Here is a 14,875-nt window from a genome sequence, read left to right as displayed (position 1 = left end):
CAGGCCCAAAGCACAGGAGACATATTCTCATCATCCTTGCTTCTAAAGCACTTTCTAGCTGAATTTATTCCAGTAGAGATTTTTTCCTTTTAACATTCGATGGTAATTTAATATTCTTCAGCATTACCTTAATTGAAATTCATGCATTGTTTGATATTCTTATTCAATGTCTAAATTTCACATCCATATGAAGCAATTGGAAATTGAAAATACCATAGCTGGGCCAGGCACACCTTAGAGTGAAAAGTACCATCCTTGATTTTCAACAAGTTAAAGAGATCTTGTGCAGCTAATTTACCCTATGTAATGTGTCTTTTGATATCTTGACTGCTGCTTCTATGAGCACTGATGTGACTCCACATGTGTATACATAGATAAATGTATTGCTAGAGAGTATAATTTGATCTTTTAATGACAAAACAGAAGTGCTACATTGGGTTTTCAAGGACATAATTGTCACAGAAGCAGATCTCATTCTGAGGAATTCGTAAATTGGAAATGTTGACCTTTTAATGTGATCCAGGGTCTAAAGAAAGATGGCTCTATAATTCTATGTAAGTGTGTGTACATTTCTATACTGCATATCAGTCTGTCCGTTATATATCAAAAATATTATTCCTATAAGTGATTCCAAACTTTCCTATGGATTCTGATGAAGTAGAGTATTAAATGAATAATTTCATCCTTCCTGTAAACATGTATGGTGGCATAAAACTCTTCTGAGAGCCCCTTTTACTTCTGTATTTCTCAGGCTATAGATGAGGGGGTTTAACATCAGGGTAATGACACCATACAGCATGGAGATGAGCTGGTCTCTGGCTGACGAGCGGTGACTGGAGGAAGGGCGGACGTAGGTAAATATCGCTGTACCACAGAACAAACAAACCACCAGGAGATGGGAAGCACAGGTGGAGAAGGCTTTGCGTTTCCCTTTTGCTGACCGGATTTTCAGGATGGTGGATATTATGTAAATATAAGAGATACCAGTGATCAAGAAGGCACTGCTTCCCAAGATACCTCCTGTCACTAAGGCAAGCATTTCTGCCACATATGTGGAGGAGCAAGAGAGGACCACCACTGGAGCGATGTCACAATAATATTGATTGACACGATTCGATTTACAGAAAAACAGGCGGAATGTGAACACTTTGTGCAGAAGGGAGTGCAGGAAACCTGCAACCCAGATACCAGCAGTGAGAAGGACACAGCGTCCCTTTGTCATGATGAGGGTGTAACGAAGGGGGAAACATATGGCCACATATCAGTCATAAGCCATGAGAGCCAGAAGGAAGACTTCTGTCCCTACCAAGGCTGCTAGAAAAAACAGCTGCAAAACACATCCAACAAAAGAAATATTTTTCTTTTCAGTCAAAAGGTTCTTGAGCATCTTGGGAACAGTGGCTGAGGGGCAGAAAATATCTAGGAGAGACAGATTTGCCAAAAAATAATACATAGGTGTCTGCAGCTTTACCTCAGTTCCAATGGCAAGGAGAATGGCTCCATTTCCTAACAAAGTGGCCTGATAGATCATAGCAATGATCACAAAGAGAGAGTAGCGCACCTCAGGGAGATCAGATAGCCCTATGAGGATGAACTCGGTGACAGTGGTTTGGTTGTAGACACCCATCCCTTCTCTCCATGTGGGTCTTTCTGGAAGGAAATAAACCAGCAAAGACAAATTATGCTCAAACCAAACATCCAGTAATCAGTAACATATGGAGAATTGTTGCATTGTGAATTTGATAGCCTTGTTTAATAAGGTATTTTAAATATTTCAGATTGCATGCATGATCCTTCTTAGCCTCAGTTCCTTAAAAAGAGCCTGTGAATTTCACTTAATAGCACCATTGTTGACCCTTAGGACATGTGTGCGATTTCACAATTCAGTGAGAGCTGTTCAGCACTTATATTTCCCTGTGTTAGTATAATGCATGCATTTATATGTACTATCTCAATACTATGTATTTTGAAGGGGAAGCTATGTTCTTTGGTGTAGTCTTAACTTATAGCCACTTGTAGATATATAGAAAAATATATGGTGAAATAAGTATCGAATGTAAGAATGACTGAATTGTATGTCACTTCCTTGAAAAGTATATAACTTTAAATTATACATGTTGAAATATGAACATTTTCTTTTTATTTCCTCAAATAGTTCCCCTAATAAGTAAATAAATAATTTTTGTTAGAAAATATAAATGCAATCTAGTTGTTTGTGTATGAATGTGACCCAAAAAGGAAAAAAACACAGGAAAAATGATAAATTATGTAGCTGCTCTTTGTTAACATTCTAATTATGTTTAGTTTGCAATATTAGCCATAAACACACCATTTATAAGAAACTTTAAAAAAATTCTTTACCTGAAGGTCTGCAAATCAGTTCTTCTGTGACTTTTTATGTCAAATTGAAATTTTCCTTTTTTGAGTTTATTTTGAATTCTTTTTTTTAATTAGGAATTAATACCTACATATCATATCATTCATTTATCATGTCATTGACAGTTCAATCATGTCTAAAATATTTTCACATTTACTACCACAATCAGTTTCCGAACATTTTTATCTACATGGACACCGTGATATTATCTACTCTCCCTTTCCCTCGCCACCACCAGAGTACCATGTTCCTCCCACCACTGCCCTGGAACCATGATTCTACTCACTATGTTTACAGGTTTATCAATCCTGGGTTTCATATACTGATAAATGAAAAGACATACAAGGTCAAGAGACTGACCCACCCTTAATGACCTAACTCCTCTGAAAACCCCCTAATATGTACAAGAAACACCAAACTAAAACAAACAAAAATGCAGAAAATATTGGACAACAAGCATGGTGGTAGATCCCCACCACATGGAGAACAGTGAACCATGAGAGAAGGGAGCAGCTCTCCTAGGGGGGTGTTAGGAATGGGCAGCTGCTGGGAGGGGGTTTTGCTAGAGCTGTGTGGGTCTCGGCAGGGCAGCCAAGCAGCTCCTGAAATGGTGACCAGGCCTGGGGTGGTGAATACGCAACTGCGGCCACAGTGCTGGTAGCATATAGGGGCAGCCCAGCCGGCTGAGCTGAGATGCCCCAAGGATCATATCACAGATCCCTAGGATCTTCAGCTCAAGGAAGATGGAGCAGAGGGTTTGCCTTGTGGATAGGGGAGGTCTTAGGTTTGTCCTAGGGGTTCCCCTCCTCACCAGAACCCTCCCAATAATCCTCTCAGACACCAGACCCACTGTGGGCAAAAGAGCTCTCCGTATGTGCTTCTTCCCTGGGCTCCATCTTGACTGCAGCCACGAATAGTTCTTTAGGTCAAATAGCAGGTCTTAACTATATATTATAAAAGTCCTTGACAAGATTAGTTTTAGACTCCTAGTGTGGGGTAAGAGAGAAATCAGACAACTGCATGGTTTTCCCTATGCAATGGAAACACAAATTTATCATAAATTGAGAAGAAGATTGAGTGTGAATTGTTTTTATTTTGTTTATAGGAGATAACAGATCATTTTCATTGAAGTAAAATATGAAATTATAATATTAGGATGCCATAACCTGGGAGAAAAGGTGCTGAATTTTTATTATCAAATTGTTAGGCAATCGATGAAGGAGAAGTTTTGCTTGAATCTTAAGAGATGGCAAACAGTTCAGTTCCCTTTCTAAAAAGCAGTCATTATATTCCATAGGCAAACACTGAAATCTCCTTTCTTTGAAAATGTTCGAAGAAAAACTGAGACGATTTTTGGACAGTTTAATCCTTGATACAAAATAAAAGTATAACGTAATCTAAAGAACTCAAAGTGCAATCTAAATTCTAAAGTCCCTGAATATATTACCTTAAATCCTGGGATACAGATCCACGCTTCTTGATTCCATCCCTGGTGACTTGAGGGTGGTGTGTTATGCTGTGATCCATAGGTTAGTAGTTGGAAACCATCATCCACTCCAAGGAGAAAGACAGAGCTTTTCTACTCCCATCAGAGTTACAATCTCAGAAACCCCAGTGCATTTCCACTCTGTCATGATGTATTGACATCAACTCAATGGCAATGTTCTTATTATTTATTTATTTTAAGATTATTGATCTACCGGCCTTATCTACATTTGTTGAATACTACAGCTCCTTATTTATTTTTTAACTCATTTTTCTCTGAGTCTATCTTCATTTTCTAATGAATGTATTAAACAATCACCTTCAAACTGTATATATGTCCCTTGTCAAGAGATCTGACCAAGTGGCACAATTAGCACCCCTACTTGCACCCTGGAGGGTAAAATGACATGATCTCCTCTGATCAAACCTTGAGGAATGCTAATGATTCAGTGTTTAAAGCCCTTGTCAGCAATTTGAAAGTCTGGTGGTTTTCGGAAAACATACACTACATATGAGAAAGTTGTAACAATCTGCCGTCTCTATAATAAACGTTATAGTCTTGGAAACTCCACAGAGTAGTCCTACTGTTTCCTACAGGGCCACTATGAATTGGAGTAGACAGGTTCAACCACACATCAATGAAGAAACCACTTCCAGATTTTTTTGGTATATTGCACGAGTTTTGGGAGCTCTATACTACAGATAGTCTCCAATTGTTTGATTGTAGTGGGACCAATGTTGTGGATAAAAATAACACAAATGGCTCCTTCTGTTAGATTACGTATGCTTATTCACACCAGCTGCCCATTGCCCCCTTAAAATTCCTGCTAGGATTATCTCACATGGAATCCATTAAATATTTGTACTTATTTATTATGGACAATATGTTTTGTGGTTTAGACCACCATGTGTAAAGCAACAACTTAAGCCTGGTTAGCCTCTATTGCATCTCGAAACTATTGTGAATTCCTTATACACACAGACAGGACAGTGTTGACAAAGAAGGTAAAACCAGAACTGATGTGTAGAACAGCTTAATCATAAGACTAACCCGTTCTGGAATTGACGGGGCAGATATTAGCAAGACAATCACAGCAGCCACTGGATTCCTGGCCTATTTTAAATTAAAATCCATTACAATATTTTGTGTTTGATTCCTCCCTACCAACTACCAACAGTTTTAACATGGTTCTGATATTTCCTTAGTACTTTTGGTCGGCTCTTGCATATACCTACATATATCAAAAATTCTGTGGGGAAATGGAATTAAATAAAATATAAAAATAAAATATATAATCAATGCTATAGACCTTTTTTGAAGATGAAAAGAGCCACTTTTTTGAAGATGAAAAGAGCTCCTAAAGAACTGAGGGCTTTGAGTGTCTAGCCATGATTTTTCACATTGCTAACAAGAAAAGAAAAAGTAGTGCCCTTTAACATTTTTTTTCCAGATTAGAAAGAAAATAAGTCATAAAAAACTAAATGAGGACTGTGTGTGAATATCCAATTATTTTCTATTAAAATACTAACAAAACGGTCTTTATTTGATCTGGGAAATTAATGATCAAGGTCATTTGCATGGCGGGCAACCTCTGGTACAGCTTTCTCCTGTGTTTTCTATTAAAGCTTTGACTAACTTTCTCAAAATACTTATTTTAATAAGCAGATGTAATTATTCTTTGTACTGTGCTAAAGTCAACAAGCCAAATACCGTAAGCATCCCCAAACAGATTCCCTGACATTTGCTCTTGACTGATACATTTGTGCTTTGAGTGGACCACTTGTGACTATTGGTAGTTACTGCTCTGTCTTCAGAGTTGTACTGTAAAGCTATATTTTATCTCTCGTTAGAGTTCTTGCAATAAATGCTTTAAGATCTTGATCTCATTTGTGTAAAAATCCCATGGAAAGCTATGCTTTCATCTGCGGTGATGTTGGTGCCCCAATTTTGGCACTCCTTGAGCAGAAAATGTACTCAACTTTAATTATGCAATCCAAAATAGGTAAGATAAAGCAATTGAGATATCTATGGTGTTAACTGTTTATTTGTTAATTATCCATCCTGTTCAATTCAGGCACAACATTTTATACAATTCAATGTGAATGGTCTGCCTATGTTGGCTTCATCTTCAACATTGTATTTTTTCTGCTGAAAATGAGTTATCAATTTGCCAACTATTGATTTGTTTCGGGACATAGTCCCATATGCTTTCTATTGAAGTATCAGTGAAATCATCATTCATTCATTAAACGTCACCATAAATTTGATTTTTGTTCTTGCTTCAATTTTAGTAGAATTCTTTTTGCTTTGATACAGGCCCTTTTAAAACTAATGTCTTAGTTCTTTCAATGTCTCAAATTTACTGCTCACATATTTTATAACAAAATCTTATGGATTTATTTTGGTGTGAAATTTTCCTGATTCAAAATTCCCATGACCATTTTTAAAGACATCCTGTACAATTACTCTCAGATTGACTTTTAAAAGTGGGGTATAAAATGATAGATCATTCAAGTATGCCAATTATTCAAGACTCATAAATTACCTACTATGTGGCTTTCTTTGGGTTTTAACTGATGTACTTTAAAGCAGTTTGAAAGCTATTTTAAGCTGGTGTGTCCATAACATTGAATCAGATTGACGCAATAGCAATAGACTCAATATTTTGTTGTTATTACTCTTCGGGTATCAACAATGACTTGAGTAATACAAAGGTAACATCAATATTACACCGTGCTTGATGAAAAAATTATACAAATAATTGATGAAATATTAAATAAGTATTTGGATATTAGATAGTAAAATGAACACACAGTCAAATTTTTAAGTTTTTATTGCATCGTATATAGGATCACATTTCATAAATTCTGTGGTTTTTATTATTGTTATTATTATTTTTGGTGGCCCATATGGGGAACAAAAAATTCTGTGATTTTTAATTTAATGAGGTTTCTACTTGGTTATAACATGTTACATATAAATTATGCTACATGGAGCAAAAAGAAAGAAGGCAAAAAGTAACATTTCCCAAATGTTTACTCTTATTATTTCATTTCCTTTTTCAGCTCTGCAAAGATATCCCACTGCATCTAAAATTAAGTAACAGATATTTGACTGGTTTCAACTATGATTAGTCCTATAACATGTGGTAGAAACAGACTGAAAACATGAGGAAAGTTTGAGGACATGACCTATCAAAACACAGTTTCTAGCATCTGAGACAAAGGTGCATAATAAGCTTCTTCATTGTTAAGTTTTCCATAATATGCGAAAGATCAATGCTGGTTCAAAGGAGACCAGGATAATTTGAGTGAAATAAGCACACACCAATAGAGTGAGGACGGCTGTGCTTCATCGTAAGGAAAGCAGGATTCTTCTAAGAGGAATTCCATCATGCTATTAAACAGCAGACAGTGTGAAAAATTAGAAATGCAGAGATGACAAATACGGCCTATAATGACAAAATCCTCTCAAAGGTGAGTTCATCAGACTAAGGACTTTTTACGAGAAGCAATTTAGATGAAGAGGGATAGTAAAAAGAAGAATAAAATTGACATATCATTGTTGACCTCATATGGCGTATTATACAATTAGTAGTTCAGAGGGATATTATTCCTATCTCTAGAGTGACAGAGTGAGAAATGAGAGAGATTCATAGAAACAACATCTTTCTCTTCACAATGAATATAAGTCTTTAACTCCAAGATGAGCTTACTGCCACTGAGTTAATTCGGATCCATAGCAACTCTCTAGTCAGCAGAGAATAGTTCATGTGTCTGAAGCAGCAGGATTCAAATGATGATAACCATGGCCTCCAATTTACAATGTTGATAAAGATAACATTCAGTGTCTTCCTGTTACACAAAGGGTGCATTAGTCAGTGGTGACTCAATGACAACTAGCACAACTTTTGAGTATTTGGAAAAAATGATGCCAGGAACAAGAACTTAATGGTACAACTGAGAAGATTGATGTGTGTGCGTGTGTGTGTGTGTGTGTGTGTGTGTGTGTGTGAAGTTGTTACTTGTATCATTAAAAATAAAGAAGTGCAGATGGTAGTATTGTGAACCAAATAACGTTTGTGCTATTAGAGGTGCATGTGGGTTAAAGGAAATCCTCTCATTTGAACGCTATGTACAACTGAGAAAGCTTTGCTCACAGGAAAATTAAAGGAGCAAAGATATATAGATTGGAAACCAAAATTGAAAAGAGAAAGATCACAATGATCAAGCTAAGGATGCATATTGACAAGACAGTTAGGTAAAGATGATTTAAAAAAGAGACAGATATATCATAAAGTGAAATGGAAATGAATATAAACATAATATAGATGATTTAGAGATAAAGGACATAGCCATATGCAAATAGGTGTGTATAAGAATAGATATATGTTGGAATATGGGTTCAGAATATGGCAATAGATCCACATTTACTTTAAAATAACTGAGCTTAAATCTCTAATACTAGAGAAATTACTAAAACATGACTCTCAACTCATAAAAATGTCTGTTTTTAAAGATATGATGGAATGAACAAACTACTCATTTGTATGAGCGGCAAATTATTTGTTCATAAATCTGTTAGACAAAGAACACAGAGAGAAAAAGTCACCAGTGCCTGACGATGATAATATGCTTAAAAAATTGATGGTCATTTAATAAGAGGAACACCCTTAATGATGTGAACTGACGTAATAATGAGCTCAAGAATAATAATTGAAAGAATGGTGTACAGCAATGTGGAATTTTCTTAATTATACAGGAATTCCAACTTGAACACATCAAAGAACAGGAGTAGAGAGAAATAAATGTTGATATAGGTATAGCCCCCAAACCAATTGTCATCAAGATATTCCTAAATCCTATATAAAATTCCAAGGTTTTATAAGTCTTTATTGTAGTAAACACCCTCATCTTTTTGTTGTGGTTTGAAAGAAAATCTTGTTATTAGCAGCCCAACACTTACCAGGCATCATCCCAAGATTCATGGAAGTTGTTGTTAAGTGACACTGAATTGTTTCTAACCAATGGAGATGCTACACACAACAGGATTCAACACCGTCCAGGCCTGTGCCATCTTCACAATTATTCCTAGATAATTGAACTCATTGCTACAGACACTGTGTCAATCCATCTCAGAGGGTCTTCACTTTGTTCGTTGCCACTCCTCTGTACCAAGCAGGAATTTCTTATCCTGTGACTGGTCTGTCTCTCCTGATAACAGGTCCAAAGCACAGGAGACAGTGTCATCATCCTTGCTTCTAAAGAACTTTCCAGCTGAATTTATTCCAGTAGATTTTTTTTGACAGTCCATTAATTTTAATATTATTAAGTAGCACTTTAATTGGAATTCATTCATTGTTTGTTATTCTTATTCAATGTCTAAATTTCATATCCATATGAGGCAATTGGCAAGTAAAAATAACATAGCTGTGCCAGGCACACCTTACTGAAACATAGCATCCTTGCTTTTCAACATGTTAAAGAAGTCTTGGGGAGTTAATTTACTCTATGTAATGTGGCTTTTGCTTTTATGAGAACTGATTGTGGCTCCACAAGTGTATACAAAGGGAAATATATTGCTAGTGAGTAGATTTTGATTTTTTAAGGACACAACAGAAGTGATACATTGGGTTTTCAAGGACGTAATTGTCATAGAAGCAGATCTCATTCTGAGGAAATGGTAAGTTGGATATGTTGACCTTTAATGTGATCCAGAGTCTAAAGAAAGATGGCTCTATAATTATATGTAGGTGTGTGTACATTTTAATATTGCCTATCGGTCTGACCTTTATATGGCAAAATATTATTCTTATAAGTGATTCCAAACTTTCCTATGGATTCTGATTAACTAGAGTATAAAATGAACAATATCAACCTTCCTGTAAACATGCATGGTGGCATAATACTCTTCTGAGAGCCCCTTTTACTTCTGTGTTTCTCAGGCTGTAGATGAGGGGGTTTAACATCGGGGTAATGACACCATACAGCATGGAGATGAGCCGGTCTCTGGCTGAGGAGTGGTGACTGGAGGAAGGGCGGACATAGGTAAATATCGCTGTACCATAGAACAAACAAACCACCAGGAGATGGGATGCACAGGTAGAGAAGGCTTTGCGTTTCCCTTCTGCTGACCGGATTTTCAGGATGGTGGATATAATGTAAATATAAGAGATACCAGTGATCAAGAAGGCACTGATTCCCAAGATACCGCCTACCACTAAGGCAAGCATTTCTGCCACATATGTAGAGGAGCAAGAGAGGGCCACCACTGGAGGGATGTCACAATAATATTGGTTGACACGATTAGATTTACAGAAAGACAGACGGAACGTGAACACGGTGTGCAGAAGGGAGTGTAAAAACCCTGCAACCCAGGTACCAGTGGTGAGAAGGACACAGCGTCCCTTTGTCATGATCAGGGTGTAACGAAGGGGGAAACATATGGCCACATATCGGTCATAAGCCATGAGAGCCAGAAGGAAGAATTCTGTCCCTACCAATGCTACTAGAAAAAACAGCTGCAAAACACATCCAACAAAAGAAATATTTTTCTTTTCAGTCAAAAGGTTCTTGAGCATCTTGGGAACAGTGGCTGATGGGCAGAAAATATCTAGGAGAGACAGATTTGCCAAAAGATAATACATAGGTGTCTGCAGCTTTACCTCAGTTCCAATGGCAAGGAGAATGGCTCCATTTCCTACCAAAGTGACCTGATAGATCATAGCAATGATCACAAAGAGAGAGTAGCGCACCTCAGGGAGATCAGATAGCCCTATGAGGATGAACTCGGTGACAGTGCTTAGGTTGTAGACACCCATCCCTTCTCTCCACGTGGTTCTTTCTGGAAGGAAATAAACCAGCAAAGACAAATTATGCTCAAACCAAACATCCGGTAATGAGAAACATATGGAGAATTGTTGTAATGTGTATTTGATAGCCTTGTTTAATAATGTATTTTAAATATTTCAGATTGTATGCATGATCCTTCTTAGCCTCAGTTCCTTAAAAGGAGCCTGTGAATTTCACTTAATAGAACCATTGTTGACCCTTAGGAAGTATATGAGATTTCCCAATTTAGTGAGAGCTGTTCAACACTTATTATTCCCTGTATTATTATAATGCATGTATTTATATATACTATCTCTATAATATGTATATTGAAGGGAAAGCTATGTATTATTCTTTGGTGTGTTCTTAACTAAAAGCAACAAGCAGATATATGGAAAAATATATGGTGAAATAAGTATCAAATGTAAGAATGACTGAAATGTATGTTAACTCCCTTGAAAAGTATATAACTTTAAAATTATACATGTTGGAATATGAAAATTTTCTTGTTATTTCCTCAAATAGTTCCCATAATAACTAAATAAATAATTTTGTTAGAAAATATATCTGCAATCTAGTTGTTTGTGCATGAATGTGACCCAAAAGGAAAAAAAAAAGAAACAGGAAAAAAAGTAAAATTATGTAGCTTCTCTTTGTTAACATTCTAATTATATTTAATTTTCAATATTAGATATAAACACACCATTTATAAGAAACTTAAAAAAATTCTTTACCTGAAGGTCTGCAAGTCAGTTCTTCTGTGACTTTTTATGTCAAATTAAAAACTTCCTACTTTGAGTTTATTTTGAATTCTTTTTTTATAAATTGGGAATTAATATGTATATATCATATCATTCATATATTATATCATTCCGTAATTCATTCGTGTCTAACATATTTTCACATTTACTACCACAATCGGTTTGCAAACATTTTTTATCTACATGGACACCTTGACATTGTATCCCCTCCCATTCCCTCGCCATCACCCGAGTGCCCTGTTCTTCCCACCACTCCCTGAAACCCAGTTGCTACTCACCGTGTTTATAGGTTTATAAATCCAATCTTTCATATACTGATAACTGAAAAGACATATAACGTCAAGAGGCTGATCCTCCACCCCACCCCCCAATGACCTAACTCCTCTGAGAAACCCCTACTGTGTACAAAGAAACACCAAAATAAAACAAAGAAAAATGCAGAAAATTTGGACACCAGATCAGGTCCAACATGCATCATGGGGGGAAACCGCTGATAAGTTTTAAATGTTCAAGTCAGATTTATACATTTATTTTTCTATACTGAGCTCTCTTAAAACAAAAATAACATGTGCATGATGACAAATTCCAAGAAAATTTACAATTAGAAATGGAAAGGCAAAGTTCTGATTTAGGGTCCACTATATTTCTTTTACTTAACAGAAGCTACTGATAGATTTTTTCATTGAGATAAATGTGAAGTACAAATAATGCAATAATTTCATAATTATTTCATTTAGCAAAAAGAAATATATTGCTTTATACCATTTTTTTCATCTCATGCCAAAATTAATATGAACCGTGAAAGTACTTTTGTGGTGTTTCTATAATTTCTGAAAGCAGCACTAGAGACAAGTGCTGCAGTGTACTGCTGAAAAAATTGCTCCTGTGAATGCTCTTAGGATCATACTCTGATTGCAATCACTACAACATTAGTCAATCAACCAGGTTCCTGAATGAATGAATGAAAAAATATTAATAAGTACTGGGTCAAAACTAAAATACTTAATATTCTGAAGTACAATGATAACAGTTAGTCTATCATTATGTGTTAATTCTTTGAAAATATAACAGTAGCAAAAGATGAAAGAAAGCTGTTATTATAAAAATAAAATTGTGAAAGTTTAAGCAGTAAGTTTTATATTAAACACCTTTTCTCTTACTGTTATGAATTTAATCACTTTGTGTCTAAATGAGAATTTTAAGAAACAAGTCAATACCTGAAAAAAAACACACCCAGACTAGCTCTACATTATGCTACCTTATCAACGTACACCCTGTAAATAATAAGATACATTATATGTATAAATAACACTTTATATCAACCTTAGCATGTTTAATATTGAATTTTGAACTGGTTCCTTAAATGCATGAATCTTCACAGCATCATAGCATCTTTAGAAAATCAATTTTTCTTCTAAACTTAGATAGTCTGTAATTTAACCCACTATTTTCATCTATTTTAAGTTCCAGATGCACCATTATCAATGCAAAGTCTCTACAAGAAATATAAAATGAACCAATGAACCAAAATGTAGTAGTAAAAAAGAGCAAACTACTTGTTTATATATAAAAGCCTTATTCAAATGTTTTGAACAATTAATTTTATACACAATTTCCCCTGAGCAAAGGTGGGTAACTTGAAAGTGTGTGTGTGGGGGGGGGGAGGTGATAATTAGAGCTATAAATGGAATAAGTTTATCATCTTGACATTTCTAAATTACCACCAATCAAAAACAGGACACTTCCTTTATTATGCAAGTAGAAATCTAAGTTTTAAAATATTTTCTTTCATTTCATAGTTATGGTTAAGAATTGCATTACCAGACAAAACTAAAAAATAAACCATTATCGTGTTTTTGTTTTGTTTTTCTCTCATGGAAAGGATCAATTAAAAAAATCTAAAATCATCTTTTTGTACTTTGTGTTCTACATGATAAGTTAATTTTAACACCATTTTATTGTGGTATTGCACATATTTATAATTTTGAGTGTGTAATAAATAATAATGATAATACTGGTGAATTATTTAATCCTAAATCATTTGAAATTTGAACCTTATTTTAGTTGTAACTGCAAGCATAATGCTTTCCACAAGGAATGTAAGCATATGTAAACATTCCAATAAATAATTGTTTCAAGAACCAATGAGTTCACCCTAGTCATCTGAGTAAATCATCAATAAAATATCTTAAATAAAACTTGATCTTGGATCTCTTTCTCTTTTTCTAATTATACTTTCTTATGATGGATATTCTAGTTTTCAAGAATATCATCTTTTTTCTCAGTTACTCTAGGTTACAGTAAATATATCATCTTTGTAATTATCACAATAGTTCTCCTACAACCACTAACAAAGTTTAAGATTATTTTATGATTATATTTTTTCTTTAGAATATATTTTATTAAATTGCATAAACAGTGTACTATGTTCATACAAAATTAGATATTCTTGCATTATTACTACAGTAGAAATTTGACATAAAATAAGTTTGTGAATTCTCTTTTTAGTTGATAGTATAACTATTTTCCTCCACTTAGATTAAATCTTATTTTTAAAAAGAACATATAAAATTTTATTGCCATCTCATTTCCATTTACTCTGTTCCTACCCATATTAATAATTCATAGTTATAAATATTGGGATTTTTTCTTAAAATATATAATTAACTGTTTGTATGTTTTTTAAGTTTCCTCTAATTTTTATACTAAAAGATACATTATTCACATCATACCTTTTTATTTTTTAACCTGAAAATGTGTTTTAAAATAAGGAATATCTGTGTATGGAGAAATATATACTCCATTATTTTTATGATATAGTAATATTCCTTTGGCTAAATGAATAATATTTTACAATGTAATCATATTAATTATATACCATGTTTAATATGAAAAGATGTAATAATGAAGTGCATACCTCAACTTTGATTGTGTTCCCCATTGTAAAATTTTCTTTCTTCCTTTTTTTTAAATCATTTTACTGGGGGCTCATACAATTCTTATCACAATCCATACATACATCCTTTGTAATAGAAACATATGTACATTTGTTGCCATCATCATTCTCAAAACATTTGCCTTCTACTTGAGCAGTTAATATGTGCTGCTCATTTCCCCCCTCCCTCCCCACTCTCCCCTACCTCATGAACCCATCATCATTCATAAATTATTATTATTTAGTCATATATTACACTGTCTGATGTCTCCTCCCTGCCTTCTTCTCTGCTGTCCCACCCCCAGGGAAGAGGCTATATGTAGATTCTTGTAATCAGTTCCCCCTTTCTACCCTACGTTTTCTTCACCCTCCAGGCATTGCCACTCTCACCACTGGTCCTGGAGAAGTCATCTGTCCTGGATTCCATGTGTTTCCAGTTGCTATCTGTACCAATGTACATCCTCTGGTCTAGCCAGATTTGTAAGG

General features: G+C 35.0%; 1 protein-coding gene and 1 pseudogene across 1 annotated transcript; both read right to left on the bottom strand.

Annotated features, from left to right (window-relative positions):
• Positions 1–679: 679 nt before the first annotated feature.
• LOC142441257 (olfactory receptor 5V1-like) lies at positions 680–1,627 on the bottom strand (annotated as a pseudogene).
• An 8,108-nt stretch (positions 1,628–9,735) lies between these two features.
• On the bottom strand, positions 9,736–10,683 carry LOC142441256 (olfactory receptor 5V1-like). The gene has a single exon (XM_075543307.1). It carries the CDS (start codon positions 10,681–10,683, stop codon positions 9,736–9,738), a length of 948 nt encoding a protein of 315 aa, XP_075399422.1.
• Between the last annotated feature and the right edge of the window lie 4,192 nt (positions 10,684–14,875).

This window comes from Tenrec ecaudatus, chromosome 2, assembly GCF_050624435.1.
Source record: "Tenrec ecaudatus isolate mTenEca1 chromosome 2, mTenEca1.hap1, whole genome shotgun sequence".
Lineage (NCBI taxonomy): Eukaryota > Metazoa > Chordata > Mammalia > Afrosoricida > Tenrecidae > Tenrec > Tenrec ecaudatus.
This window is presented reverse-complemented; position numbering and strand designations above follow the sequence as displayed.

Bases quoted from the DNA above. Each gene is read 5' to 3' on its own strand.
- LOC142441256 (XM_075543307.1), bottom strand. From the start codon at position 10,683: ATGGGTGTCTACAACCTAAGCACTGTCACCGAGTTCATCCTCATAGGG.